Genomic DNA, 27,865 nt, shown 5'->3' with positions numbered 1-27,865 from the left:
CCACCCACATAGCCGTGAATGTTCATGTGTAACGGCCGGTACCGTGTCAGTGAGCTCACTTTATGGCTTGTTATCGCCTCTTCCCTGCATGGCTAAGTCAGGGTAACACTTCCCCTCACCAATGTGGGAAACAGTAGTTGTTAGTAATGTCTAAACGCACCGGAATGGAGATAAATGTGATTGGTGACATAATGCTGGGCCGGGCTGTGTTGTTTCCTCATACCGGCTCATGGAGGAAGTGAGCTGGACCAGGACGCCGGGGTTCATCTGAATGTGTGCTGGGGTTGTTAGTTGGTAGTTAGTTGGGAGTTTGCCGGGGTCACAGGTCGAGTGACAGCCGCTTGTCGTCGCCCTGCGGCCGCTGTCATGTCAGGGCCAGGCCCGGGTCAGCTGGACAGCAGCTCAAACGTGTCTTTGTTTACTAAGACTTCACTAAACACACTCTGCCATTCACAGCTGGATCAAAAAGGGCACTAGCGTGGGTTATTTGGCTTTTACCAGTAGTTAAACCTGGGTCAGGGCCTGATCTCCTGGTTAAACTGTGTCTACATATTCACATGAGTCTGTGTCAGTACAATTGATATGTGATTAAAAATAGAGACTTTCTTTCTCACTTGGGCAGTGAGACTCACAGTTGCACTGGACCAAACAGTAGTCTGTCATTGTTTAATGCCTATTTTGGCCTAGTTGAAGGTATCAGGATATTAATGTTGGGGGTATTCAATATGCCTATACTTGTATAGCTGCTGACAGATGTAATTTAGTTGTTAGTGAGTGCAGAATGGATTCAGTTTCACATTGACTTGCCTCTGAAAACCTCAAGTTCAACTATCATCTGTTCTCAGACTTAGTTGTTGTTCACATATACACGGATGTATCTGCTGACCGGTTGTTGTTTTTTTGTTTAAAACGGGCTTTATAGCCAGCAAAACATTAATAACGTAGTAATTTAGTGGACACAGAAATACACAGGCCCCCCCCACAGCAGGTGGACTGTGAACATGATAAGCAAAATGCTGATCTTGACACACATGCTGTGGGCTTTTGCTGCTGGCAGATATGAAGTTGCTGTTGAAACATGAATGCTGAGTTGGTTTTAGCATATTACACTTGAGGATTCAACTACCAGGGAGTTTATGGTAGTTCAGGCATCATATTTCTTTTCCTCTAAAGCTTGTTAAAGATTGTTGCATTAGGAAGGATTTACTACCCGTTTCACACTTGACTTATGACATCCTTTATGGCGGCCTGAAATAGATGTGCGCTGTATTCACCTCGTTCATGGTGGCAGTTGAAATGGCTCCTACAACCTAAATGTCAGCGTACAGTGACCGCAGACGTTAAAGCCTGAGCTTTCGCTTTTCTCTAGCCAGCTCTGAGAAAACAAGAGACTAAAGTGCAAACAGGGAGTTATCTTTACAAGTGATGTGACTTTGTGGCTTAGGAAGATACGCTGACTTGGAACGGATGACTTTTGCTTTTAGAGATTTGGGAGGAGACGTCAGGAGAAAGTTATTTTATCTAACTTTTTATTCTGTGGTAGTTTAGTTTCTCATTGTTACTACAGTGACCACATCTGCCTGACTTTAATCTTGAGTGTCGTATTTTAAAATCAGTCTCTGCCGTTTTAAAAGGTGCTTTGTCTTGCAAATCAACCTAAGCGTTTCAGGTTTAGCAACCCAATCAGCGATACGTAAATGTCACCACATTTAAGTGCTATTTCATTGTTTTTAGTGTATCCCTTCAGCTTTATTAATGGTAAAAGTTGGCTGATATTAAAAGCTAAATGATGATGATTCTCATGAAGTGTCTCTGTTTTCTTTTAGCATTCATTCAGTCAGACACAATCCTAGAGGTTCTACATTTTGGTGAGGGCAGCCTTTTACAGGTAAGGGTTTTTGTTTTTATCACTTTTATTCCCATTGAAAGATGAATGTTTATTGCATCACAATAAAACAGATTTGGCCCATCTGTTTATCAGATTAACTCATCACATTCCTGTATTGAATAATATCTTTACATTTTAATAATTGATTTGTACATGTTTCTGTTCTTTTTGCAGGCAGAGTCTGACATCGATTTTAGTTTATATCATCAACAAAGGTATGAAATGTCCTTTCCTGTTTAGATTAGATTAGATTTCCTTCATTAGTCCCACAATGGGGAATTTTCTGTCATTACAGCAGCAAGAGAAAAGGAAAAAAGGATACCAAAATAGTAATATCGTACTATAAACAATATAAAAAAATATGCAGAGAATTGAAATGTTTGTAGGGAGGTGGAGGTGGAACAAAAGTACACATTTTATCTGGATTGTGTGCTCTTGGTATCTGCTGCTGCAAAGTAAACGCAAATCTGAAGAGTGCAAAGATACACTCATGCAATATATTTCCTTTTCGCCTTTTCAAGCTTTAAAACAACCAACACAGACTAAGCAGAAAACAACGATGATGGTGCAGCATTTTTGTAAGCGTAGTGTTCTACGGGTCTTCAGATGTCAGTTTCACAGCATGTGCCCACTCTGAGGGTTTCCAGACAGGATTGGCTCACTGCCATGTCTGCACACGCAAACATGGCCGACTGTAAAGCGCGTTGAGAAAGTTATAGTTTGCTTTCTAGCTCTGTTTGAACTACAGTGACTATGAATGAGGCGTGCTTTAGCGTGTTTTGGTTGGACGTGTATGTAGAAAAGGGCATGTACACAACATGTGCATGGCACGTAGGAAGATTTAACGAACGATCATTTAACAACAGAGAGGCGTAGTTCAAATATTCTAAAACCTTTAGAGGGCTGCAACTGAACAGAAAAGCTAAGAAAAAACAAATAAACCTGATACCTGATGTATGAATTGGGTTATTTGTTGAATTTTAACTTGGTGCCGCACATATGATGTAACAAGCACTCTACGCAGTATATATTAACACCTAATTGAAAAGAGGGAGGGAGAGTGGGTCATACCTGGGTACAGCTGCAACGTGGCTCATGTGAGTGTGTCATTAGAGAAGCCATTTCTGCTGCCAGTCAGTCTGGGAAGAGTCATAATGGTATTTTAAAACAATCTGGAGTCAATCATGATACAGTGGGGCATTATGATCTGACCTTTTTTTTTTTTTTCCAATGCATTGTCATCGTTAAGTTAACCTGATGTGAGACGTATGCAGATGGGAGACCAATAGGCTCAAATATCTCCATGATCCCTCGTAGTTATTTCAATTACACGCTTTCATTCAGCTCATTAGTTCTGAAATGCACAGTGAAAGACGGCGTAAAATTCACAGCCAGGATCCATCTGAATCTTTTATCCCACATAAGTCTCGTCTGTAGTTAATGGGAGAAGCGAGAACAGGCAGTAGATGAAAGATTATCCCTAAAAGAACAGTGCTTGGTAGATCACGCCGCATCTCAGGGGATGGAAATCCATCCCGTCTCTAACTACCCAGGCGGTTGGAGTGTGTGCCGGGGCCGTCATGTGTTCCTGAACAAACAGGCTGAGTAGTAAATAGTTATGGCAAATAATGTGACTCCAGGGTAGTGTTAAGTACTTGCATTTTAGTCAATTTCTCATTACAATGAGGATACAAACTTTTTATTTTCTCTACAGATGATTCTGTAGTTAAATGATAATGTAAAATTCAGTTCCTGTTAAAAGACTCAAAGCTCTTCCAACTGCCACGTATACTGTACATCTCGGATGATATATATATTTTTTGCATGAGATTTGCATAGAGGCTCTCATTACACATTTCTGTTGTATATTTCCTCCAGCAAAGCGGAGTTGCTCCTGTTTGGGGACAGCCTGGCCTATTGTTAGTGTAGACCTGTTCTTTAACAGGTTCGGTGAGATAGATGACCAGGCGGGCAGAAGCCTCTGCTCAGGAGCCGATGCCTCTACAAAGAAGCACCGTAGTCTCAGAGTGAAATGGAGAGTTTCCACTTTTATTCATCTGTTTTCCTTTTTCTTTTTAAAGCCTGTGTGTTTTCATGTAATCTTTACTTACGGAAATGGGATTCAGCAGCAGATGGGTGTGGTCCCATCGCTATTTTAATGTACTAATTTGAAAAAAAAACAAAACAAAACAAAAATCCTGGAACAGGAGTGCAGTTTTGAAGCTTGTGTATTTAGTAACCCGGGTGTTAGAAATGCACAGGAATATGGATTCTGCTCTTCCCAGCCTGCTCTTGCTGCTGTCACACCTTCCTGTCTTTTGCAGCACATCCTCACACCGTGGGAACTGTCGACCTATACGATTTGAACCTCCAATGTTGGACTTTCATGAACAGTGAGTTTCCTATTTCTCTCGCTTGCACGGGTGCAGTCTGCTTTTTCTTTTTGACATTGTGGTTCTCTGTCAATATTGAGCTTATTTTTGCCTTGCATTGCTCTCATTTGCTGAGAGAACAACTCGAGGACAGGTGCTTGGTTCGTGTGCAGTAATAAAATAAACTAAAAACTTGCTCTGAGACAACAGCCTGTCAACAATAAATGGATTGCTGGAGCAGTTTGTGGCCGTGTAAACAATGCTCTCAACACAAACACGAGCTGCTGTGCCAACGCCTGCCTTCACCTATGCCTGTTTTTATTAGCTCATACTGAGTGCAATGGCTCATATTGGGCTTCAGGTTGCAGATTGAGGGGTCATTTGGAGAGTTCCAGCTGTCTTGGCCTGTCCACCCTCGTACTAACTTCATCCATAAACAATCCACTTAACAGCTCTTAGTGCTTTAGAGAGCCTGGACATTTGGACAGTGTCTTTGTATTGTCCTTTCATATTGAAGACGATTGCTTTGCAACAGAGCACAGAGAATCATCTCTCTTACTTGATTTTCATACCATGCCATTTTCATACCAACCACAGGCTGCCCAGCAGCTCGGAAATCAGAGGGTTTATGGTGTGCTTTGAATGTTGGCTGAACTCTGTGGAGATGAGGACACTTATTAGTGTCATATCTTCTCTCCGCAGGAAGGTTATGTCTGTCTTTTCTTTTTTTTTAAAGAGATCCCTGAAAAGAAACTTTAAATAACAATTCAAACCATCTGCTTTTACTGTGACAGTTTTCACTAAATTGACAGAACCTACAACACTTTTTCATTTTGTTATTGTCAGTTATTCAAGAGCTTCTCTTTTAAATGTCCCTATATATTGTTTATATCCTCTTTATAAAGCCTCTTCTTTCCCTTTTACAGGCCTGTTGGGATGCCAAAAATGGAGAAAGTTTATTTACATAATCCTAGCTCAGAAGAAATTAGTTTGATATCAATATCAGCAACAACGGCACATTTTCACGCATCCTTTTTTCAAAATAGGGTAAGTAAATTTAATTATTTTTACTGTTTTCATGTGAAATCTGATAAATAAGAACCCCAGAAATGTGATTGGTGTGAGGTGAAAAGAAACTTGCTTGTCATTTACATGCAATGTTATGGATTTATCTCTAAATGTTGTTTTAGCTCTGTGGTTTTATGACGGGCCTTGCATGTTATTGTATCTATTTATTTCTGCTTTATTTCTGCTTTCATTTATGTAAAATGTTTAAACAAGTGAAAGTGATAAAAAAATACAAAGTAAAGTTTGTATTTTAATGCCGGTTTATATTTTTAGCCAAATGAACCTGCTCTAACTAAAGATATACATACACACTGACAGCAGAAAGACATCACACATGCTACTGTAACATGTGACTGTCGTCCCAGAACTATGGGGACTGTCATCTGTAGACTACTAGTGTTTATATGCTGGAGACTATCGTTGTTCAGTGACAGCGTGCACAAGAATGAAGGTGTGTGCAGATAGGGAGTGTACCCAGCTAAATCAGAGCTATATTGTTTATTTTGGTGGGGAGATGTCTGTAGGGGGTGTGGCATCACATGACAGGGATGTGGGAACAAGAGTGACGGCATAACAAAGGAGGCTGGAGGGACGTTACGTGTGACGTCCAAGAAGCAAACTGTTTATCCGCATGGCTGGGAAAATGAAAAATTTGGTACAAATCAGAATGTGTGAACGTGAACGTTTTTATGTGTTGAAGACTTGCAGGGTCATGGCTGTTTAAGTTCTGGTTATTGATTTTTATTTATTGATTCCTGTTTTGGCTGATCATGCAAATGTTCTGCTATGAGTCTGTTGTTGTGGTATGTGACATGTCGTTTTTAAGCAGCAGTGTGACCGGGGAAAGCGTTTTTGTGTTAATGGTGGTCATCATGACGGAGGATTCCCTCATCTTGCTGGTAGACTTGACCAACCCTGGGTGTGAGATGTGCAGAGAACAGGACATATTGTTCATAATGATGGCTAAACCAGGAGCTCAGCACAGCTGGATGTTCACCAACCTTGATTTGTTTATAGCCGATTTTACGATCCTTTTACTCAAAACATGTGAAATTGACCACTATTCTCAGTCATACATCGAGTATAAGTATCTCCTGCATGCAGTGTTTCACATTATCTTCCTGTCAGCGATTAGAATTTCTTTTTTTGGTGATAGTGATCCTAAACGTTGGCTGATTCTGTGTCGTGTTGGGACATGCACACACAGAGAGAAAACGTTTTAAGCTCTGCATTACGTACTCGCTAACTTAGTGTGAGGTGGCAGCGCGTAACTCCACGCTCATTCATGACATGTAAAATTGTGCTCAATCATTTTTGCACAGAATGGGATTTGACTCAAATGGTAGAGCGCTCTGCATGTGAGAGGTGGTGGATTGTATGGGCTTCAAACCACAGTCCTATCCACAACCACACAATTAAAGGGGTTATTTTACTTATTTTTTACAAGAATTAAAAACTTATGAGGACACCAAAGTTGTTAAATTTGGAAATGTGCAGAAAGAAGATGTGCATAACTTCATGCAAAGCCTGGGAGTGTGTTCCTGGTCGCTAGCCTGGGGGAAGAACAAACGGCAGTCTTACTAAGTGCAAAGCAAGTGGGATGTGTTGTGGAGCTGTTTTGAATGTCCGTCTCGTCTTTATGCTCGCTTCCACCTGTTCAGGGTCATGGGGAGTTGGAGCCTCTCCCGGTTGTCATCAGCCAAGAGAAGGCGGCTGACGCACCCCAGGCGTGCTGCCAGTTGTCTTGAATGTCTTCTTGAGAAGTAGTTTCTCTGCAGTAGTTCCACTAGAAACACCTGACTTAAACGCTGCTAATGTGACACGTCTGCTGCTTGAACACTGGGAGCTGTTGATGTGGGTGTTGCTAGTGATTTAATTTCTAACAAACGGTTCCTCTGCAGCAGAGGCAAGGCTTGTTCCTTTTCTTAACCAATTTGTCTGAATACACTTGAAGGTTTTCTTTAAAGTAATTTTTCTGGTTTGATTGACCTCGTTTTGACATAAACCTGGACTGTTTTTTCCACGCATTTCTAAGTTTAATGTTTCATGGTGTATTACAGATGACGGTTAATCACGAAAAGTGTTACATGAACTGTACAGGAATATCTCATCTCTCCTTTTTTTTTTCTTTAAACAGATAATTCCACCAGGAGGAAACACGTCATTTGATGTGGTGTTTCTCGCTCGTGTTGTTGGGAATGTAGAAAACACTTTATTTATTAATACGTCACATCATGGAGTGTTTACATACCAGGTACAAACCAAACAAGCCCTAGCTTCTTAATGAAGTTAACTTTTAGTGTCAGGAAGATGTGATTAATGTCTGACTCTTTTGCCCTGAAGGTTTTCGGGGTCGGCATCCCAAACCCCTACAGACTGCGGCCTTTCATCGGGGCCCGAGTCCCAGTAAACAGCAGTTTCTCTCCTCTCATAAACATCCACAACCCATACAGCGAGCCACTGCAGGTAATTTGGCATGTACATACAGGCAGGTTATTTGACAGAAAATGTGCTCTCCTTTTGATTCTGAACCCGTGCTGCTTTTGCTGGCCTTTGCTCAGGTTGTGGAGATGTACTCCAGTGGGGGGGATCTGCATCTAGAACTCCCCACGGGCCAACAAGGAGGTGCTGGGAAGTTGTGGGTGAGTTGCACTTTCTAAATCCAGTGTATGGACCAGATCTCAACCTAGAAGAGGATGAACAGTTAAAAGGCGGTCCTGATGTTCAATACCACCGCCCCTACCCCTGCAGGAGATCCCTCCGTTTGAGACAAAGGGGGTGATGAGAGCCAGCTTCTCCTCCAGAGATGTAGACAACCACACCGCTTTCATCAGAATCAAAACCAACGCTCCCAACGAGGACCAGTTCATTATCCTCCCTGTTGAAGTGGAGGTCACATCAGGTGTGCTGTTAACGTTTTGTGCTGTAACACAGTGGTCCCCAACCCCGGGCCGTGAGTCATTTGGTACCGGGCCGCACAGAATTTCTGAATTTCTGTATCCCCGACTGATGATGGATGACTCTCAAACTGATGGTTCACAATTTTTTTAGTCCTTAGATGTAAATACACTGTTAACACACAGTAAGAGCTATAAAGGAATAAAATAGAGTTAGTCTTTCTACATTCATATAAGTTTCATTTAACTTAAATACAGACCGACACAGCTGGTCGCTCGGCTACCGTTAACCGCAATACATGAGTAACCATGGCAACCAAACTCAAGCCGGACATAAATACGGCATAACATTTGCAAAGAAATCAAATTCTTATCAGCAGGTGCTTTTTGTGTCAGTTAGGCTCCACTTTAGCATTCCCGACACTAGTTTAGTCTTTCAGACATACTTTCTACTGCCGAGACCTTGTAAACATCCGAAGCGCCGGATGTTTACAAGGTCTCGGAGAGACGCCTTCAAAATAAAAGCACCCTCTCCTTCTCCTTAATATATAAAATAAAATAGAAGCCTGGCTTTAAATATTGTTAATGAGACATAAAAACATAAAAACACATTTATAGAAATACTCATACTAAAGGTAATTTACAATTTCCATTATTTCATTTTATTTTTTCGAACATGATGTTTTATTATTTATTATTATTCATTATTATTATTATTACTATAGCGAAAATACCACAGTTTTTAGTGCCGATCTTGTGATTTTATTTAGTTTTTATCAGCTACACCTTTAGATTGGGCCGTGAAAATATTGTCAGACATTAAACCGGTCCGTGGTTCAGAAAAGGTTGGGGTTCCACTGCTGTAACACACACCCACTGTGTCAGACAGAGAGCATTTGCTTCCAAGTTATTGCTGCTGATTGCAGGATCTGTTACATCACAGGGATTTACACTGGTCTAGTTTACCTTTTAAATAAATAATATAACATATCATGCTGTTCGTCTGAAGTTGTATTTAGTTAACTTTAAGAGCTGATGCGTTTACGTGTCCTGTAACTGTTATATTTCCCGTGTTTACAGCCCCGGGTATATACTCCTCCACAGAGATGCTTGACTTTGGTACACTTAGATCACAAGGTATGCAGTGTTAATCAAAGCTACGCCCTGCAATCTTTAAAAAAAAAAAAAAAGGAAAAAAAAAGGTTATACATTTCTAACTGTCCTTCTGCTGGCTTTACAGATCGTCCAAAGCTGCTGAATTTACATCTTTTAAATTCAGGAACAAAAGATGTGCCAATTACAGTGAGTATCCTCAGCAGATGTTTAAACTCTCTACTTGAAGGCTTCTCTTCTCTTGACCAATAAGAAGTCACATGTTTCATTTGTGTTTTTCAGAGTGTACGTACAACGCCATCGAACGAGGCAGTCACGATAGACTTTAAAGCAGTTACGCTGAAAGCTGGAGAGAATAGATATACCAAAGTTGCAAGTATTAGTTTTGATGGTGAGTGTTTTTTTTTTTTTTTTCTTAGATGGCGTGTTTGTAGGAAATGCACCACTTGTGCTGAATGCAAGCTTTTAGGAAGGAAACTGCACTATGATGTCAGCTTCCTCTGGGCTTGTGGTCAAATATATCATGTTGAAGGTTTTGATCTCTTGCTGCTTTTTTCATTAATGTATATTTTGTTTAATTTTTTGCTTTAAATACTGCACATGTTTCTGGAAATTAAAAAAACACGAGAAGCTTAAATGATTCTTTCTCAAATCTCGTACTCGCTGCAGGAGTTTTTTCAACCTTTTCTCATTCATTGTTGGACAGCTTCCTGTTGTGGGCCGTCTAGCAACAGCCATTTCTGCTTTTATAATCTAATATTCCCCTTTGTTTCAGCTTCAAAAGCAAGAAGAACTTATCAGTTCTCTGGGAAAATAACAGTTAAAGCAAAAGAAAAGACTTATTCAAAGCTTGAAATCCCGTACCAGGCAGAGGTTTTGGAAGGGTGAGTCGCGTTTTGTTGATCTTAACTAAGAGAAAACAGGTTCGGGTTAAAGTGTGATGTTTCACCGTGGTCGTGCTTCTTCCTTCCTGGCAGCTACCTGGGCTTTGACCACACAGCCACGTTGTTCCACATCCGGGACAGCCCCGTGGACCCGGTGGACAGACCCATCTTCCTCACAAATGCCTTCAGCTTTGCAATCCGGATACACAACGTGTCTCTGCCAGAAGAGGCCAAAACCATGTTCAATGTAAGTGTCTGCTTAAAAAGCTTAAAACGCTAAAGCTGCGTCGCCCATAGACATATATATATATATGTAGACGCCTCATAGACTGACGCTGCCTATTGGAGCTGACGTTCAGTGCGGCCGCCATCTTGGATGGGTCTCCAATGCGGCCCCAGTGCATTTATTTCTACTGAGGAAGGTTTTATCCCCGACTACAATAATCCATAACTCCCTGAATTTTTACCCGATTTTCACATGATTTGGTTTGTTACAAACAGCAGAGATTTAGTTATGATACAGGGCGCTGTCACATGTTAAAAATACGTACTTTTATGCTGAAAGACTTTGTATTATGCTCTTTAACAAAGACATATGGTATGGCATATTGATAAATGTATAATAATTAATTTTATATTTTAATAAGAAACAAGTTTGATTGTTTATTTGAATTTATTTGAAGGGGAGAGGGGTGTGTTGTATTTATTTATTTTTTCTTTCTTATTAATATTATTTATTTTTATTTAATTATTGTTTTGAAAAGTTAAAAAAGGGCAAAATATTTATTTCTATTGTTATTGTAAATCTTTTTTTTTCTCTTATTGCCCTCAATAAATATATCTATAAAAATAAATCCAGGTCATTCCAGGGTCTTATACTAGCCTGTTAGGCTTGCAACTGGGGCTGGGGAGCTAAAACCCTTGAAAAAGAACTGTTTTGCAGCTTCTTGCGTGTGCTGGCTGTAACTGTAACTCTGTAACTCCAGTGTAGTTAGTTTAGCCTGGAGTGAGGAGACCCATCCAATATGGCGGCGACGCTGGATTACGTTCCAGCATGTCATGAGGCGTCTACGTTTATATGTCGATGGCGTCGCCTGCACCTGTTCTTCAGGCAGTGAAATGATGTCCCTTCGGCCTTTTTCCACTGCAGGTGCAGAACTTCAGCATGCCCATCCTCATCCTCCCACACGAGTCCCGCTACATCTTCTCGCTCCTCTTCAGGGCCGTGCGACCTTCCATCCACATAGACAGCAATATCCTGCTCATCACAAACGCATCCAAGTTTCATCTGCCTGTGCGAGCGTACACGGGCTTCTTGGAGGTACGTTTGTATTTATTGAGGATTTCAGTGTTTAAAAGATAAAAAAATAAGTAATATTTTAATTAATATTTTAGTGCCATATGGCACTAAAATCTGATAAAGTACTTTGAGGTACAGCGTCCACCGTTACTTAACGTCCTCGGTGTATACGGGGCCAGTGATGGCGTGATATAAGCCACACTCCTCTTAAGGTTGAATAATATTGCACCTCATACAGCGGCCGCTGCCTTAAATGTACTTATACATGTAGCTCTGCTGCTTTTGGTTTTGACACTTTTGTCAGCTTTAACGCTCGAGTTTTGCTTTCAGCAAAAGGGAACTATGACATGTTACTGTTATGTCTCACTCTGTCTGCGAAGGAACAAGTTTTTACTTTCATACAAGAGAAACAAAAGCAGCAGCTCCTGGTAGCAGGTACAGTAGATCTGGGTTAAGACCATCTTTATGGCAACATTTCTTTTATGTATGTCCAGGTCATACAGGAGCAAAGTGAGAGCAGTTTGTTGAAGTTAGTCGCACCTCTGACACTGTTGTGGTCGGTCATTGTTAGGGCTGGGCGATATGGACCAAAAGTCATATCTCGATATTTTCTAGCTAAATGGCGATACTCGATATATCTCTCGATATTTTTTCTGTGCCATAATTGGGGTTTCCCCCAAAGCATTATAGCATAGCATGTTAGCTTCATTTTTTTCTGAGGCAAACCCTTAAAAAAACAGTTTAATACAAAGCCTCGTGCCAAATGTCACACAGGTTCCTTTATTAACAGAGGTCTGCACAATATCAAAATGTATAAAACAAATGAAATAAAAATAAACTGCCTGCATATATAGAATAAAAATGCTTCTTGAATAAAATAAAACACATATCCCTTTCCTGCATAACAATTACATTAAAATACACTGTGCAATTAATACAATGGAGACAGTAACAGGCAGACTTTTCCACTGAGGTTAACAGTTGTGCAAATCTCAAATAAAACATTCAAGTCAATTTGTCACAAAATAAGCTATATCAAAATCATAAGAAAATAATAATATATATATGGATATTTTTTTTTAAATCGATATAAACGATATTGTCTCGTACCATATCGCGTTTGAAAATATATCGATATATATTAAAATCTCGATATATCGCCCAGCCTTAGTCATTGTTAAACATTATACTTCAAACCTCAAAAACAAGAACAAAGTTTACATATAACAAAACTGAACCTAAATTCTATAACAAATGAACTATTTTGACTTGAACTGACCGAACTCATAACTCTGTCAAAGCCCACCAACTTATACCACATTTACCATAAAAGGCTGATGGCAGGAGGCGGAGCTCCTCTGTGCACCCGCTCCACAAAAGCTGTATACTTTTATACTTTACGTCATTCTCTTCTTAGTCTCTAATGTTTTCGGAGACCTCTTCACCTCTCATGCACGTCTCAGGATCAAACCAAGGCTTAACAAGCGTTATATATATATATATATATATATATATATATATATGTATATATATATATATATATATATATATATATATATATACGTTAGGGTCCAAAGACATGTTTATGGCCACCTTCACTCACTTTTACCCATACTGCACTGCAACATAAAATCATTGGTGGACAGCTAATTACATTTTGTTTATTTTTTTCAACCAATTTTGTAAAAGGAAAAAAATGAAGATATCCATATGTCACATCTGTAAAGCCAGTGTTAATCTATTAAGGATTACAAGTCATAAATTGGGTTTCTTTAAAAACATTTTTAAATATTGCTACTAAATGTTTTCCTTTTGTTTACAACTTCTTCTGAATTCAAACTTTGATCCTTGGTCATTCGTGAATAGATTTCCATGAGAATCAAAGGAACAGGACATATTTTTGTTATAAGTCAGGACTTCTCTGAAAATCCTCAGTCAGTATATAGTTACCACTTTATATGAATCAATTAAATCAGCATTTCTATTATACCTTCCTTGAGTCTCTTAGTCAGCTCAAGTATAAAGTTTACTGTAGGTCTGTGAACTAGTTCCACTGTTGTTGGTGTGTTTGTGCCGTGAACAGAGTTGATATTGGGGACGGGAGGCAGACGCAGCGTGACCACTCTTCCTCAAAATAATCAAACATTCCTTCAAAAGAAATTGAAACTCTTATTTTAACATGACTGAAAGTCTTTCTTGTGCTGATATAACAGTCGCATTTATGAAAATAAAATATAGATTGTGATTTTAAGACTTTTTTCCCCCATTAAGCCTCCTGATTAAAAGCAAAAGTAATAAACACAAAACTGATACTACTAATATTTTTGTCACTGTAGATGTTTCTGTTAACTCGTGTACTGAGGATCTCTTTCAGCCTCTAAAATGTGCAGATGGATTTCACAAAGTTGTCATGTCCCATCAAGAGCAAGAATTGATATTGATGAAACGCTTTGCACTTTCCTCCGTCTTCAAAGCTTAAAAGGAGATGAGAGTGTGTTCACACAGAAGTGAAAGCTGCCCCTTGGCAGCCTCTGCTAGTTGGCAGGTCACAAGAAACTGGGCCTCAAAGAGCTTAGAGCCAGCAGAGTCATGTGGAAAAAGAAAGTCTTTCACTTCTAAGGTTTTCGGTATTAGGAAGATAACAATAATAAGAGAGGGGGGAAAACCCTCTGATGAATAACAACCTAGGATGCACAGGGTCATTTAACAAAAAGTTAGGGAAATTCAGAGGTAATGTGTAAAAAAGCTGCTATTCAAATGTGTTTGATTACCTGATTATCAGTAAAAGTGCAGGCCTCTTGAAATGCAGTTGTCTTGTCAGTTTTCTGATGTGAAGCATTCATGTGTGTGTTAGCACAATGTCTAAGAGGAAAGACATCAGTATTGCCATTAGAGAAGCAATTGCCCATCAGTTTTGGAAGAGCCTTGAGGTCATTTCTGAGAGAGAGACTTGCAGTTCAACCAAGCATACACGTGTCCGTTCACTCACAAAAGTAGCTTCACCGTGAACAGGTCTGGCACCTGTACTATATAACAGTACACGTGATACTGTCTGGAGGTCTCTTTTTTTTTTTTTTGTCTTAATTTAAATTTATTGAGCAAATGCAGAGGTATGTAAAGTGCCTATACAAATTACAAGAAGAACATTTACATGAATAAATTACTCTTTAACTTGGGAGAAGATGGGTAGCAAGGGACACTATCTTGAAATGTCATTTTAAAACTGAAAAAGATAAAAATCATTATCTGTACGTTGGAAAACATACATTAATGGATATAGAATTTGGCACTTTGGTTAGAAGTAAAAGATTTATTAGGAATTCACAAATATTCAAAACAGCTGACGCAGTGATCTGGTAAAAGAGCAAGGCCAATATGAATCATTCGGTGCGTCCGAAATGCCATACTAAACAGTATATACTAAAAAGTATACTTAAGATCCGCACATTTTTGAGTAAATATCAGTAGTGTGCATTAATTCGGACGTACTACTCAGAGCCACATATCACTTCCTGCGGTTGGGAGGAAATGACATGTCACAGCAGCAGTAGCAGCTGTTACCATGGTAACCACTCCTGTCACAGCAGCAGTAGCAGCACCGCTCTGCTCTTTCCCGTTTATCCTGGCTGAAACAAGATGACATTATATAATATTATTATATACGAATATTATAATAATATTATATAATAATAATATTATACTTATGACATATACGTATCATTTAGCATCCAAACACCGCTGCATTGCATTGTGGGAAGGTTCTGCTCAGCTAGTGTCCATCAATCCACACTAATACATTTCTCCGGAATGAGTATATGGATAGTACATACTATTGAATACGTTCTAATGTTTCGGACGCATTAAAAAATCTCGCATCCTCATTTTGCATACTCATTAGGGTGGAAGTCTGCAATTTCAGATGCAGCGACAATGTTTTCAGTGGAATTTTCACAGAAGGTGCACTTGGTGTGGAAACTGCAGCTGAACTGGCCGCTTGTGGTCAACTACTGCACTTACTTCCACAAGTGAATATTGCAATATCTCACACGGGTTGTGTATTTTGACAAGGATCTGCACAAAAGACGTGCCAGACTATCATAGAAACGTTTGGCAGTCATGATGCATTCAGATACACATTATAAATGTATAAAGTATATTCCAGAGCTAAGATTATTCAGAGGGGAATAGAAAACACTTAAGACGCTACCTATCCCATGCAAGTTCCGCTCAAGGTCCGACTGTGCTGAAAGAAATAGTAAAAACCCAATAACTTCGTATCAGAGTCTACAGGGCTTATGTTGCATCACTGCGCTTTTTGAAAAGTACTACATTTGTTGTGCACATTTATAAACCCAATCCTCAGTGTTCAAAAATGCAGACACTCTTACATACAGTATATGTGACTTCATTATTCTAATTATATATCATGTAAGAGTGTCGTGTAAGGCACTATGTAAATATAATATTGCTCTGATGTCCCAGGGTATGGGCATCAAATATAGCTTGTTTGGGAGGGTTGACGAGAAAAAGCCTCTACTTTGTATTTGCAATATGCAGAAGTGCAGTAATGCCAGGAACCCCAGTAAATCTACCACAAAAGAGAAGTATCGAGCTGTTTTTAATTACGCCTTCAAAGTCCAGACCTCAACCTGATAGAAATATTCTGATGGGAACATAAGAGAACCGTGCATAAATATGCCTACAAACTACAACAAACAGCAACGCTGTAAAGGCCACAACTCCTCTACAACAATGTCAAAAGATGGCAGTAATTGGTTCTACAGGCTAAATGAATCATGGAGAGTACTTGTCATTCACTGCAGTGTAGGCGGTAATTCTAACTAAAGCTTTACTTTTTAAAATGAAATGTCGACATGGCTTAAGATTGAACTTCATTTTTTGAGAAATGGCTGCTGCATCATGATTTATGTCTCGTTAAATGACACCGTGTAATTGGCACCGCAGCTGATTTGGTTTGGTACCAGATAATGAATGAAGTGGTACCGCAGTGTCACTCTTTAAAGTCAGCTGAAGGGTTTGTGATGTATAATTCTGTGTGTCTTGTTTCCTGGTGTGAGCAGCCCCTGGTCCTGCCCCCGAGTCTGAAGGACAACATTCTGGACTTCGGTGTCCGCAGCGCCACAGACAGCAGCAGCATCATATTTGTGATAGTGAACAGTAACCCCATTGAGGTGAGCACTTGGATAAGTTAATGATGCAAGTATTGCAGGTGTTGCAGCTATTCCCACAGGAGTGGATAATGGCAAAGAGTTTAGCAGTTTTGTTTTTGTATTAACAGCCTCCCTAACCAAAGAGCATGACACAGTTTTGTCATCTTTGTCCCCCAGCTGGAGATAAAGTCCTGGCTGGTCACAGGGGACAGTCTTTCCATGGAGCTGCTGAAAACAGAGAAAGGAAACTCAACGGTGACTTTGAGTCGCCTACAAGAGCTGCACAACACTTCAGCCTTGCATCACAAAACGGTAAGACCTTCACAGTTTCACACGTGATCACTGTAACACTAAATGTCAGTCTTCAGTGCAGGGCAGTCAGTGTCTGTGATTAAAGATTTACAAGACCATTATTTTATTGACTGCCTCCAAACACGACGTTCAAACTTGGCCCCTCGTTCTTGAATCTGCCAGGTACGGTTCAGAGTGCTTACCGTACGCTGTGCAGAAGTTGAGAAATAAAAAACATTTATTTGTATTATAAAACACACAAGAACATATCGACCTCACACTCACATTTGTATGCTGATTCCTAAGAAAATCAATAACTTCAGTTACATTTCATAGACCTTGGTGAGAGATGGATGGAGGGTAAAAAGAAAAAACTGTAAGAACTCAAATTCCTGATGTCTTTTAATAAGAACTGCAGTAGGGCTGCAACTAACGGCTGTTTTCATAGTCCATTAGTCTATCAATTATCTAACTAATCGAATTATTACATTTTAACCACTCGTCAACCACCTGAAAAAAATCTGCGTTTTTTTTTTTTTTTTTTTTTTTAAACTTTAAGCTGCTTTATTGACTGTCCTTAAAAGGAATAACTGTGTTCATGTTTCTTTTAAGAAGTGTTGTAAGTTCTTATCCACAGCATGAAATGGACGTAACCAGCTAATAATTGATTTATTTTATTTTTTTTTCTATTTTTGTCGACTACGTCGATCATTTGTTTTAGTCCTTAACTGCAGCTTAATCGTAATATTTGGGTTGGGTTTGTTTAAGTAAGACTTCTTCAAAATGCCTGTCTGATATTGTGCTGCAGTTGTTTATAGCTGATGGAAACACAGTAGAAGAGAGTGAAGTGAAATGCTGGGAGGATTCTGTTATCAGCTTTGCTCAGAGCCAAGGGCATGAAATGCACCACTTTTCTCACACTGTTAGCTGAAATACGAGTTACTGGTTCCTGTTTTGATCTTGTTTATCATCAATGGAGCACAATCAAATCAGGTTGAATAATATTTTCTGAGTTTACTGGTGTCTGTTAAATCTTGTGCTGGACATTGTTTTCATCTGACTGTTTGTTTTGCTTGCTACAATGGAAAAACATGATTCCAGTGGAAGAGACAGTTGGCTTTCCAGCTTTATCTCATCTTGATAAAGATGTGGGACTTTTTGACAGAGTAAAATATTGTTAAAACAGTTGCTTTGTTAGTTCAGATCTAAATAATAAGGGTGAATGTTTTTGTATTGAATTTAAAGCGTAAAGGTAACAGTAGAAGGCACGCTCTCTAATATTTTATTGGACCGCCTTCAGCTTTCATTACTGCACAGATTCCCTGTGGTGTCGTACTGTTAAGTTTCTGCAATGTCAACATTTACCTTCATCCAACGTTGCATTAATTTTCGCCAAGATTTTGTACTGATGATGGGAGAGTTGAACCGCCCATGGGATGTGCTGGAGTCTTCTCCAGCACATCCCAAAGATTCTTAAATCTTAAAATCCTATTATGTATACAACTTCTGTTCCCTGATGGAGAAGAACGAGGTACAACACTTGTCTGACCCACAGCACAGTTGGACTCGGTGAGGAGCAGCCATTGAACTGCAGGATGACCGTGATGACGGCTGTATTTAAGTGCGGGCGGGGCCTCCCTCTTGTCATCACCTGTCATTTCCCTTGAGGTGTGATTAGAGGAATCATCAGTCAGGACATGCGAGGGAGGGCGTGGTATCCCATACTACATGTGTTGTATCTCATTCCTCTCCATCGACGTAACATTTCGTTTTCTGTGCTTAATGCCAGTAATTAGACCTGCTGAAACAGATCAACATCCTTTCCACGACCACAGGATGTGTCTACCGACATGGTTGTTAAAGAAATGAGAAGCTACTCACTGCTTCAATAACATAATCATCCATGCAGTCTTTATCCAATGGGAGGCTCTTACCTGTCTGCCTGATTAAATTCAGGGGTTGACAAGTACTGTATAATCTCTGGCTGAATTGTGGTTTATGGCCACCTATAGTGTACCAGGAACTTATTTTGTGATTATTGTTCAACACAGATGAGATATAACAATGAGATGTTTTCCCTCAGGTGATACTGGCATCCGGCTATTATGCAGCATTCAGAGTGACATTAGTCGCTAAGGCGTTGGAGGGCGCGTATGATGGAGCCATACACATAACAACAGATTATGAGGTAGGTTGGGGGGGTTATTGGGGAGTGTAGCACCCTATAATGTAATAATTTCCTGAAAATGTAATAACGCCTGAAAATGTAATAAAATGTGTACTTAACTCAATCAAAAATGTAATAAAATCATGTAATAACTTCACCAATAATGTAATAAAATATCCATTCCTGACGGATATTGTAATAACATTTTTCCCGATAATGTAAAACCTTATTACATTATTGGGAATTTATTACATGGTACTGAAAGTCTGCAATTTAACCCAATAGTCATTCTGGTGTTTCAAATCCAGCGTATATAACATGCTTAGATACTTAAAACACAAAATGTAGAACTCTGGACTGAAAATGAACATAGCCTATATATTACATTATCTGTCAAGTATTACATTATCAGTTTTGAAAAAAAGAAATGTAATAAATTCCCAATAATGTAATAATGTATTACATTATTGGTAAAAATGTTATTACAATATCAGTCAAGATATTTTATTACATTATTGGATTTTATTACATTTTCGAATGAGTTAAGTGCAAATTTTATTACTTTTTCAGGTGTTATTACATTTTCAGGAAATTATTACATTATAGGGTGCTACAGGGAATAACAGCTTAAATAATACCATTTAATGTCATTTAATGCTCAATTTATGAACCTTTTTGTATCCGCAGATATTAACCATCCCGGTGAAAGCTCTCATTGCTGTGGGGACTTTAAACAGTTCTCCTAAACACATAATTTTGCCACATTCATTTCCGGTAAGTAGCAATCAGAACTCAACCATGGGGAAGCTCTGGAACCGACTCTGCTCTCACCAGATTCAGAAGATGTCTCATGTGTGTATGTGTCTCTTCCCAGGGGAAGATCGTCCACCAGAGCTTCAGCATCCAGAGCTCCTTCACTCAGAAGGTGAGGCTGCAGCAGATCCGCTCGCTGACCGAGGACATTCGCTTTTACTACAAGCGGCTCCGCAACAACAGAGACGAGCTGGAGCCCCGGCGGAAATCAAAGGTATCCTGTCCAACCTCGGAGGATCAGCCATGTCTGCCAGTATAAACAAACATATTTTCTTTTTTCAATTCTTTCATTTGTTTATTTATTTTTTGTTTGTTTTCCAGGTGGCAAATATTTATTTTGACGCCGGCTTGCAGTGTGGTGATCACTGTTATGTGGGCCTGCCATTTGTGCTTAAATGTAAGTTTTTTTTGTTGTTTTTTGTTTTTGTTTTCTTCTTTTTGGGTATGCGTTTGTGTAATATAGTACGACAGAGTATTAGGGCCAAACTGAGACAAAAAAAAAATGGAAATTACGAAAATAAAGTCGTAGAATTACCAGAATAAAGTCATAATGTTGTGAGAATAAAGTCGTAATATATAATATAATATATAAATATAACTTCACAAGATATTCCTCATTTTAACACAGGGAGAAGATGCTCTTCCTGTTAGAGTTCTCATAAATTACTACTTTATTCTTGTAATATTACGACTTTATTCTCGTAATGTTACGACTTTAGTCTCGTAATGTTACGACTTTATTCTTGTAATGTTACGACTTTATTCTCGTAATGTTACGACTTTATTCTCGTAATGTTACGACTTTATTCTATTACGACTTTATTCTCGTAATGTTACGACTTTATTCTCGTAATGTTACGACTTTATTCTCGTAATGTTACGACTTTATTCTCGTAATGTTACGACTTTATTCTCGTAATGTTACGACTTTATTCTATTACGACTTTATTCTCGTAATGTTACGACTTTATTCTATTACGACTTTATTCTCGTAATGTTACGACTTTATTCTCGTAATGTTACGACTTTAGTCTCGTAATGTTACGACTTTATTCTCGTAATGTTACGACTTTATTCTCGTAATGTTACGACTTTATTCTCGTAATGTTACGACTTTATTCTATTACGACTTTATTCTCGTAACGTTACGACTTTATTCTCGTAATGTTACGACTTTATTCTCGTAATGTTACGACTTTATTCTCGTAATGTTACGACTTTATTCTATTACGACTTTATTCTCGTAACGTTACGACTTTATTCTCGTAATGTTACGACTTTATTCTCGTAATGTTACGACTTTATTCTCGTAATGTTACGACTTTATTCTCGTAATGTTACGACTTTATTCTCATAATGTTACGACTTTATTCTCGTAATGTTACGACTTTATTCTATTACGACTTTATTCTCGTAACGTTACGACTTTATTCTCGTAATGTTACGACTTTATTCTCGTAATGTTACGACTTTATTCTCGTAATGTTACGACTTTATTCTCGTAATGTTACGACTTTATTCTATTACGACTTTATTTTCGCAACATTATGACTTTATTCTCGTAATTTCAAATTTTTTTTTTGTCTTAGTTTGGCCCTAATACTCCGTCGTAATATAGAGATCACACACATCTGAAGCACCATTATTCTGCTGTGAAGTGGGATTATTTAAGCTTTATTTGAGGTCTTGTTGCCCCCCCTCCCCCCACCCTCAAGTCATAACTGTTAATGTTTCTTGGCAAACTGTCTCATCAGCAAATGTAATATGAACTCACCTGAAGCAGCAGTAATTAACTTGAAAGGAATTGACTCTCCCCACAGCGGAGTCCAAACCCCACGGGCTGGCGTTACAGGAGGATATCTGGGACGCTGACGTCGACCTTCACCAGAAACTGCTCCGACGCTGGAAGGAGCTCAGAGAGCACTCGGGACACAAGTAAGCATCTCCGTCAGGCAGGAATCCTGAATGATCATCTGAACATTGATCCTCTCTAGTCTGATATTCAGTTAACTTTTCTTTTTTTCCTAATCGTAGGATTGAAGCTGTCTTTGAAGTGAACACAGACCTTCAGAAAAATGTCCAAGCCAAAATAACAGCTCATTTGACATGGCCTTCGTTAGTCAACTCTTCACAACAGATCATATTCCCCCTGACCAACACAAACAGCTCCTCCGTGAGTGCAAACCACTGGGCTCCTATTAATTAACCTTGATAATGTACACAGACACATGCAAGAGCAACATCCTTGTGTGTTTCCCTGCAGGATGAAGAGGTGATTCTGCAGAACCCTGCAGACGTCCCCATCTATGTGCAAGTTCTGCCGTTAGCGCTGCTACCAAACCCCTCTGTGTTTTCGGGAAAACTAGCAGACAGGTGAGAAATGTCTTCAAGATGCAGCAGGATGGCAGGATTGATTTTTTTTTTTAACTTTAGTTTTATTGAAGAAAAACACAAACATTCCTTGAAAACATCACAGATTATATATGACAGCGTTAAAGACAATAACAAAATGTGGCCAGGGGGGCCTAGAAAGTTGAATAAAACTGATAAATGAAAGATAATAAGTAATAAATGGACAGTTAAGACGTTCTGCGTACCCCAGATTCTCCTCAGTGGGAGAAGTATCTTACAATAGGTAGCATCTCCTCACAAAAACATCAGACCTTAGTTGTAATCGAGCAGTTAAAGCCTCCATTCCATACACCTCCCTTAGCTTCTGTTTCTACTGAGTATCCAAACACTTTATTGTCACCATTTTCCTAGCAGTCATCAAGAGTATACAGGACTGTCTCAGAAAAATTAGAATATTGTGATTTTCTGTAATGCATTTACAAAAACAAAAATGTCATACATTCTGGATTCATTACAGATCAACTGAAATATTGCAAGCCTTTTATTATTTTAATATTGCTGATCATGGCTTACAGCTTAATAAAACTCAAATATTCTATCTCAAAAAATTAGAATATTCTGGGAATCTTAATCTTAAACTGTAAGCCATAATCAGCAATATTAAAATAATAAAAGGCTTGCAATATTTCAGTTGATTTGTAATGAATCCAGAATGTATTTTGCATTACAGAAAATAAAGAACTTTATCACAATATTCTAATTTTCTGAGACAGTCCTGTACATGCTTTCAGGAGTCGGATCCAAAAGACACTGACTGGGGGTGAATTGTATATGAATTCCCATAACTTTGTCTATCTCAACCCCTTCCTAAAAGGCAATATCATTGGGCAATCCCAAAATATATGTGAGTGGTCGCCAATCCCTCCACATTGTCTCCAGCAGTATATTGCCGCTGGATTACTTGCAAATTTAAAGACCACAGAGGGTCTTGAAGAACCTAGTCTTCATCTTCCAGTCAAACTCCTTCCACATGTTACCATTGATACCTTTATGTATATAATATTTAACTCCAGCTCCCATTTGTTTTTAATATAAAAAGTGTTGTCGGATGGATCCAGTAGCAGATTTCTGTATATATGAGACACTTGCTTTTTACTAGGTAAATTATGTTTGATTATATTAATAAAGTACATTTCTGTGTTCGTTGGAGCATTTTTGATTATGTTCCAATCTGTATGGTTTGTAATGTAATTTCTTATCTGAAAATATGACGGCAGGACTTTTATTCTATCATTTACATGTAACACTGGTGCTATCATCTGCTTTTGTTTCCCAGGTTACCTTTAGGAAATTTATCCAACATCAACATTGATGCGCGCACTTTAGAGTTCCAGGTTCATAGAAATCAAGTGAGTGTGCCCTTGTAATGGTTGTTACTGGCATTGCTCTTTTTCCATGGTTGAGGCAGCATGTGAAAGCTATTTGTCTCTAAAAGACTGTTTGTTTGTTTGGCAGACATCCTTAATGAAGAGCAGTACAGGCTTTGTTGAAGGCTCAAGCAGACCTTTTGTGTACAATCTGCTCCTGCTGCCCGGAGAAGTCAAGTCCTTCAGTGTGCGCTTCACCCCCGTCAGCAACCACAGTGTCTCCTCCCTCCTCATAGTCAGGTAAACACATTATTTCAGGATACTTCTGCAACAGTCTCTGTATGCGAGCATCTTCTGAAATTACGCCTTTCTTTTGGGAATGTGTTTAGGAATAACCTGACCGTGTTCGACACAATCGTCCTTCACGGACAAGGGACGACTGAGAGCCTGAAGGTTGCCGGGAAGCCTCCAGGACAGGGCAGCTCGCTGAGGTTTAAGATGACTGAAGCGCTGCTCAAAGACTGCACAGAGAGTGAGTTTGTGTTGCCGGGAGGGAAAGAGGGCCGCATTTCCACTAGGGCTGCAACGATTCGTCGACGTTGTCGACAAAAATCGATAATCAAAATTGTCGAGGCGTCTCACTTCCGTACAATCTCTGCCGAGAGTCGCGCATGCACAATAGCGTCTCAGCAGCTGCGGGTAATAAAACTTCATGAAGAAAAGAGTCCCGCTATAGCAGGGTGAAGAAAACAGTCCCGCTATAGCAAGAAGGAAGAAGAAAACAGTCCCGCTATAGCAGGATGAAGAAAACAGTCCCGCTATAGCAGGATGAAGAAAACAGTCCCGCTATAGCAGGATGAAGAAAACAGTCCCGCTATAGCAGGATGAAGAAAACAGTCCCGCTATAGCAGGGCTCTAATGCCATCTTTCTTGTGTTTATTATCATTTGCCACATAAAATTTAAGCAACCTCATACTAAATTAAAAAAAATTACTAATTATCCGATTAGTCGACTAATCGTTTCAATAGTCGGTGACTAGTCGACTTTGCAGTTGCAGCCCTAATTTCCACTGCAGTTTATGTAGACCGGTATAAAAACCAAAGCAACCAATACCTTCCTAACATAAGCTGCTACCAATAACCAGGAAACCGCTTACTGCGTTGCACATAATTGTGCGCCTGTATTTTGATTAGTGGTAGGACCGTAGGGAATCGTAGCTAAATTTAGAGCAGCTTTAGCTACATCATCACATAAACTGGTGTGCTCAACAGTTTCGAGGTGCAAAGGAAGTCCTGTTTCATTAAATGAGAAAGTGTGTACACGCAGCAACATGTACAGTGTATATACCGTAACAACATCACGTTTGAAGTAGCAGCTGGTTTCATGTGTCATGTTAATCCCCTATATCAATATAATACTTCCTTTAATTTTGTCAGGACTACCTTCATCTTATAGTACAGACATGTTTATTAAATAGTAAAAAGCCAGCCAGCCTACAAGTCGATTCTTGATGAAAGATGACAGGATCAGAGCAAAAATATGAGAAAAAATGTAGAATTGTCGTAGAAGCAAAATATGATCTGAATACGCTCCTCTGAAAATGCAGTAAGAGGAACTTGTTACTCAAAAAGTCTCATAACTGAAGTCGAAGAGAAACTGAAAACTGATGGGAACTTTCCTGCATTAGCAGATGAGCAACTGTACCCAAACAATACTGAGGAGGGGTCAAGAAAATACCTCCAAGCATATAACAAATGGCATCAGGAGCTTAAGTAATAATATAGCAGATCGACTGTCAAACAGAGTGATTTAAAATAAAAGTCTGCTGAAGTTACACAGCCTTATACACACATTTACTGACATATTCATAAGAATCACTGTGATAATGAATTCACGGAATTAGTTCCTATTGTGGTGCAAGTACTGCCTGACATTAATAAAACACAGTTTCACATCCATTTCTTATAGACATAAACATCTGTATAACTGTGTAGATTTATAAGAGCAATATTCTTCGTTTGTTTTTTTTTGGCCTTTTTCTTCAATGTGTGTGTTTTTTTTGTTTTTTTTTTTTAATTTTAGTCCACAAAGTTATAGCTGGAATTTGTACTTTTTTTTTTTTTTTTTTTTTTTTAAATCTACTGCAAATTACACACTTCCTCTATTGCTTGAAACACTTTGTATGGACTCTGTGTTTGTATATTAACAATAGTCTTGTGGGTTCTTTTGTTAGTGAAACCAAAAATAAGGCAATTAGCGAGCACTTCTCCATTTGTGACCAGACTGAACCTTCCAGGGGGGCAGGGCTTGAAGAGACCGGAGCGAGAACCAAACATTTCAGATAAAACGCGTGCATTTTTCATTGATCATCATCTCCTTTTGGATTTCAGAAACAAAAGTCAAAGAGCCAAACTTCACTCTTAGAAGAAACTTCAGAGTGGAGAACACGGGATTGCTCCCCATCACCATTAGATCAGCAGAAATCAATGGACACACCTGTGAAGGATATGGATTCAAAGTTCTCAACTGTCAAGAATTTGTACTGAAGCCAAATGCTTCTAAAGACCTCGTCATACTGTAAGTGATCAAACTTCCTGGTGTCACGTTTCTTGCTTTGAATTTCTGTTTTGTGTGAGTTCTGTTTATACTCAGCTTCTCTGTCTGACACTTCAGGAGGAACTGATTCAATGTCTCTCCAACGTCTAGAGCTCTTTTTTTTTTCCCACGTCACCAGATGCCAGTTCCCATTGCATATACAGTATTTAATTCATGCCAGTAACATGATGAATAATTGACTTTGTTTTGTTTGTTTGCTTTTGAAATGGATATATATTGTTTTGTCTCTTGGTGAATAGGGAATGTAGTTTAAAGTGTTGAACTGTAGCGGTGCGTCGACGACACGTGGCTCACCCACAACAGTTCGCACTTTGCAGAACGGAGACCGAATTTGCGACCTCCTCACAGCATGTCCAACAAAACCCTGCTAAAAGCCCCAAAAACAGTGCTAAGTCATCAAAAGTCTGGGAATACTTTGAATGGGCATACCTGAGCCAGAACAGCGATGCTGGGGCATCTAAAGCAGAGGCCCCTTTGTCTCTGGTGGACGGGACAATAGTCATTTCAAAATAGAATAAGCAAAATAATTGTAAAAATTAACTTCACATGATCAAATTATGGTATACATCAGCTGTTTTCTGGTCATAACTCCGTATTTTTTTTATTTATGTTTTTTATCAGTTAGCAGAAACTAAAGTGCCACCGGAAAATGATTGTTTAGTTCCATCCGCCATAGAAAGGTTCCTTTCTTGATTAGGCTTTTTTATATAATAAAAATATGTAATTTAGTGTGAAACAGTGCCCTATTTTATCCAAACATGTTATTTTTAACCTGTAGTTTTGAACATATTTGGATAATATGCATTGCACTGAATTTTTTTTTAATCTTTTGTAATTTTGTACAAGAGATATTTATGTTGGACTGTAATAGTAAACAGGCTGGCCTTTTTTATTTTGTATAATTTTCTTCTATATTTTTATTTTACTGTGCAAAACTGTTCTTTTATAAACAACATTACAATTTTTATTCTATTTATTTGATACATTGTTTCGTTTTTTTCATTAATTGAACAGAAAAATAATCCTCCAATTACTCATTGGATTAGTTGACTAAGCAATAAAATATTTGCCCGATTAATTGTTTTTAAAATAACCGTCCTAGTGAGTCAGTTTTGCTTTACGATATCAGTTTTAAACTATATAAACGATAAGATAACTCTTAGAAAAACAGCTCATACAAAGATGTTTCCTGCCTGACCTGCTGCATCACTGTCGATGTCATTAAGAAAGAAGGAACCATATGGCATCACATATGTCAAATGCACAACTCAACCCGCAGTGAGACATTTATATTTTATATGATCCAATTAATGAAAATTCCTGTGGATTCAGTGTCCTTCTTCTTTTCGAGTCCGTTGCAATCTCAGGTGTCCTTCTGCCAAACAGACAGATTGCTCTGGTAAGTGTACAGATATTGGCCTTCTGGTGGTAGTTATATCAGATAGTAAAATCAGATTGTAGCAATCAGCGTTTCCCAGGCTGCACCACGGGGAGGTTTCTGCATTAGCAGCCCACTACACACAATACTACGCCCTCAGGTTTCTCCCTCAATCCCTGACCCTTCA

The 27,865-nt window shown here is 38.9% G+C and overlaps 1 protein-coding gene across 3 annotated transcripts in view; it reads left to right on the top strand.

Annotated features, from left to right (window-relative positions):
- Positions 1–27,865, top strand: part of tmem131 (transmembrane protein 131) — a 41,467-nt gene that overhangs the window by 425 nt on the left and 13,177 nt on the right. For all 3 annotated transcript variants that reach the window (XM_061737610.1, XM_061737612.1, XM_061737609.1), the window contains exons 2-28: positions 1,827–1,888; positions 2,063–2,103; positions 4,213–4,281; positions 5,187–5,307; positions 7,466–7,582; positions 7,672–7,794; positions 7,890–7,970; positions 8,080–8,230; positions 9,306–9,362; positions 9,466–9,527; positions 9,621–9,729; positions 10,114–10,222; positions 10,316–10,469; positions 11,373–11,543; positions 16,604–16,714; positions 16,871–17,005; positions 19,068–19,172; positions 19,839–19,925; positions 20,026–20,178; positions 20,286–20,361; positions 21,785–21,899; positions 21,999–22,137; positions 22,228–22,337; positions 23,653–23,725; positions 23,832–23,983; positions 24,073–24,215; positions 26,075–26,261. In XM_061737610.1, coding sequence (XP_061593594.1) covers positions 1,827–1,888; positions 2,063–2,103; positions 4,213–4,281; positions 5,187–5,307; positions 7,466–7,582; positions 7,672–7,794; positions 7,890–7,970; positions 8,080–8,230; positions 9,306–9,362; positions 9,466–9,527; positions 9,621–9,729; positions 10,114–10,222; positions 10,316–10,469; positions 11,373–11,543; positions 16,604–16,714; positions 16,871–17,005; positions 19,068–19,172; positions 19,839–19,925; positions 20,026–20,178; positions 20,286–20,361; positions 21,785–21,899; positions 21,999–22,137; positions 22,228–22,337; positions 23,653–23,725; positions 23,832–23,983; positions 24,073–24,215; positions 26,075–26,261 — 3,013 coding nt within the window. The remainder of the gene's footprint in view (positions 1–1,826; positions 1,889–2,062; positions 2,104–4,212; positions 4,282–5,186; positions 5,308–7,465; positions 7,583–7,671; positions 7,795–7,889; positions 7,971–8,079; positions 8,231–9,305; positions 9,363–9,465; positions 9,528–9,620; positions 9,730–10,113; positions 10,223–10,315; positions 10,470–11,372; positions 11,544–16,603; positions 16,715–16,870; positions 17,006–19,067; positions 19,173–19,838; positions 19,926–20,025; positions 20,179–20,285; positions 20,362–21,784; positions 21,900–21,998; positions 22,138–22,227; positions 22,338–23,652; positions 23,726–23,831; positions 23,984–24,072; positions 24,216–26,074; positions 26,262–27,865) is intronic.

Source organism: Cololabis saira, chromosome 13, assembly GCF_033807715.1.
Source record: "Cololabis saira isolate AMF1-May2022 chromosome 13, fColSai1.1, whole genome shotgun sequence".
Lineage (NCBI taxonomy): Eukaryota > Metazoa > Chordata > Actinopteri > Beloniformes > Belonidae > Cololabis > Cololabis saira.
The sequence above is the reverse complement of the archived record's forward strand: the minus strand, read 5'-3'. Positions and strand labels throughout refer to the sequence as shown.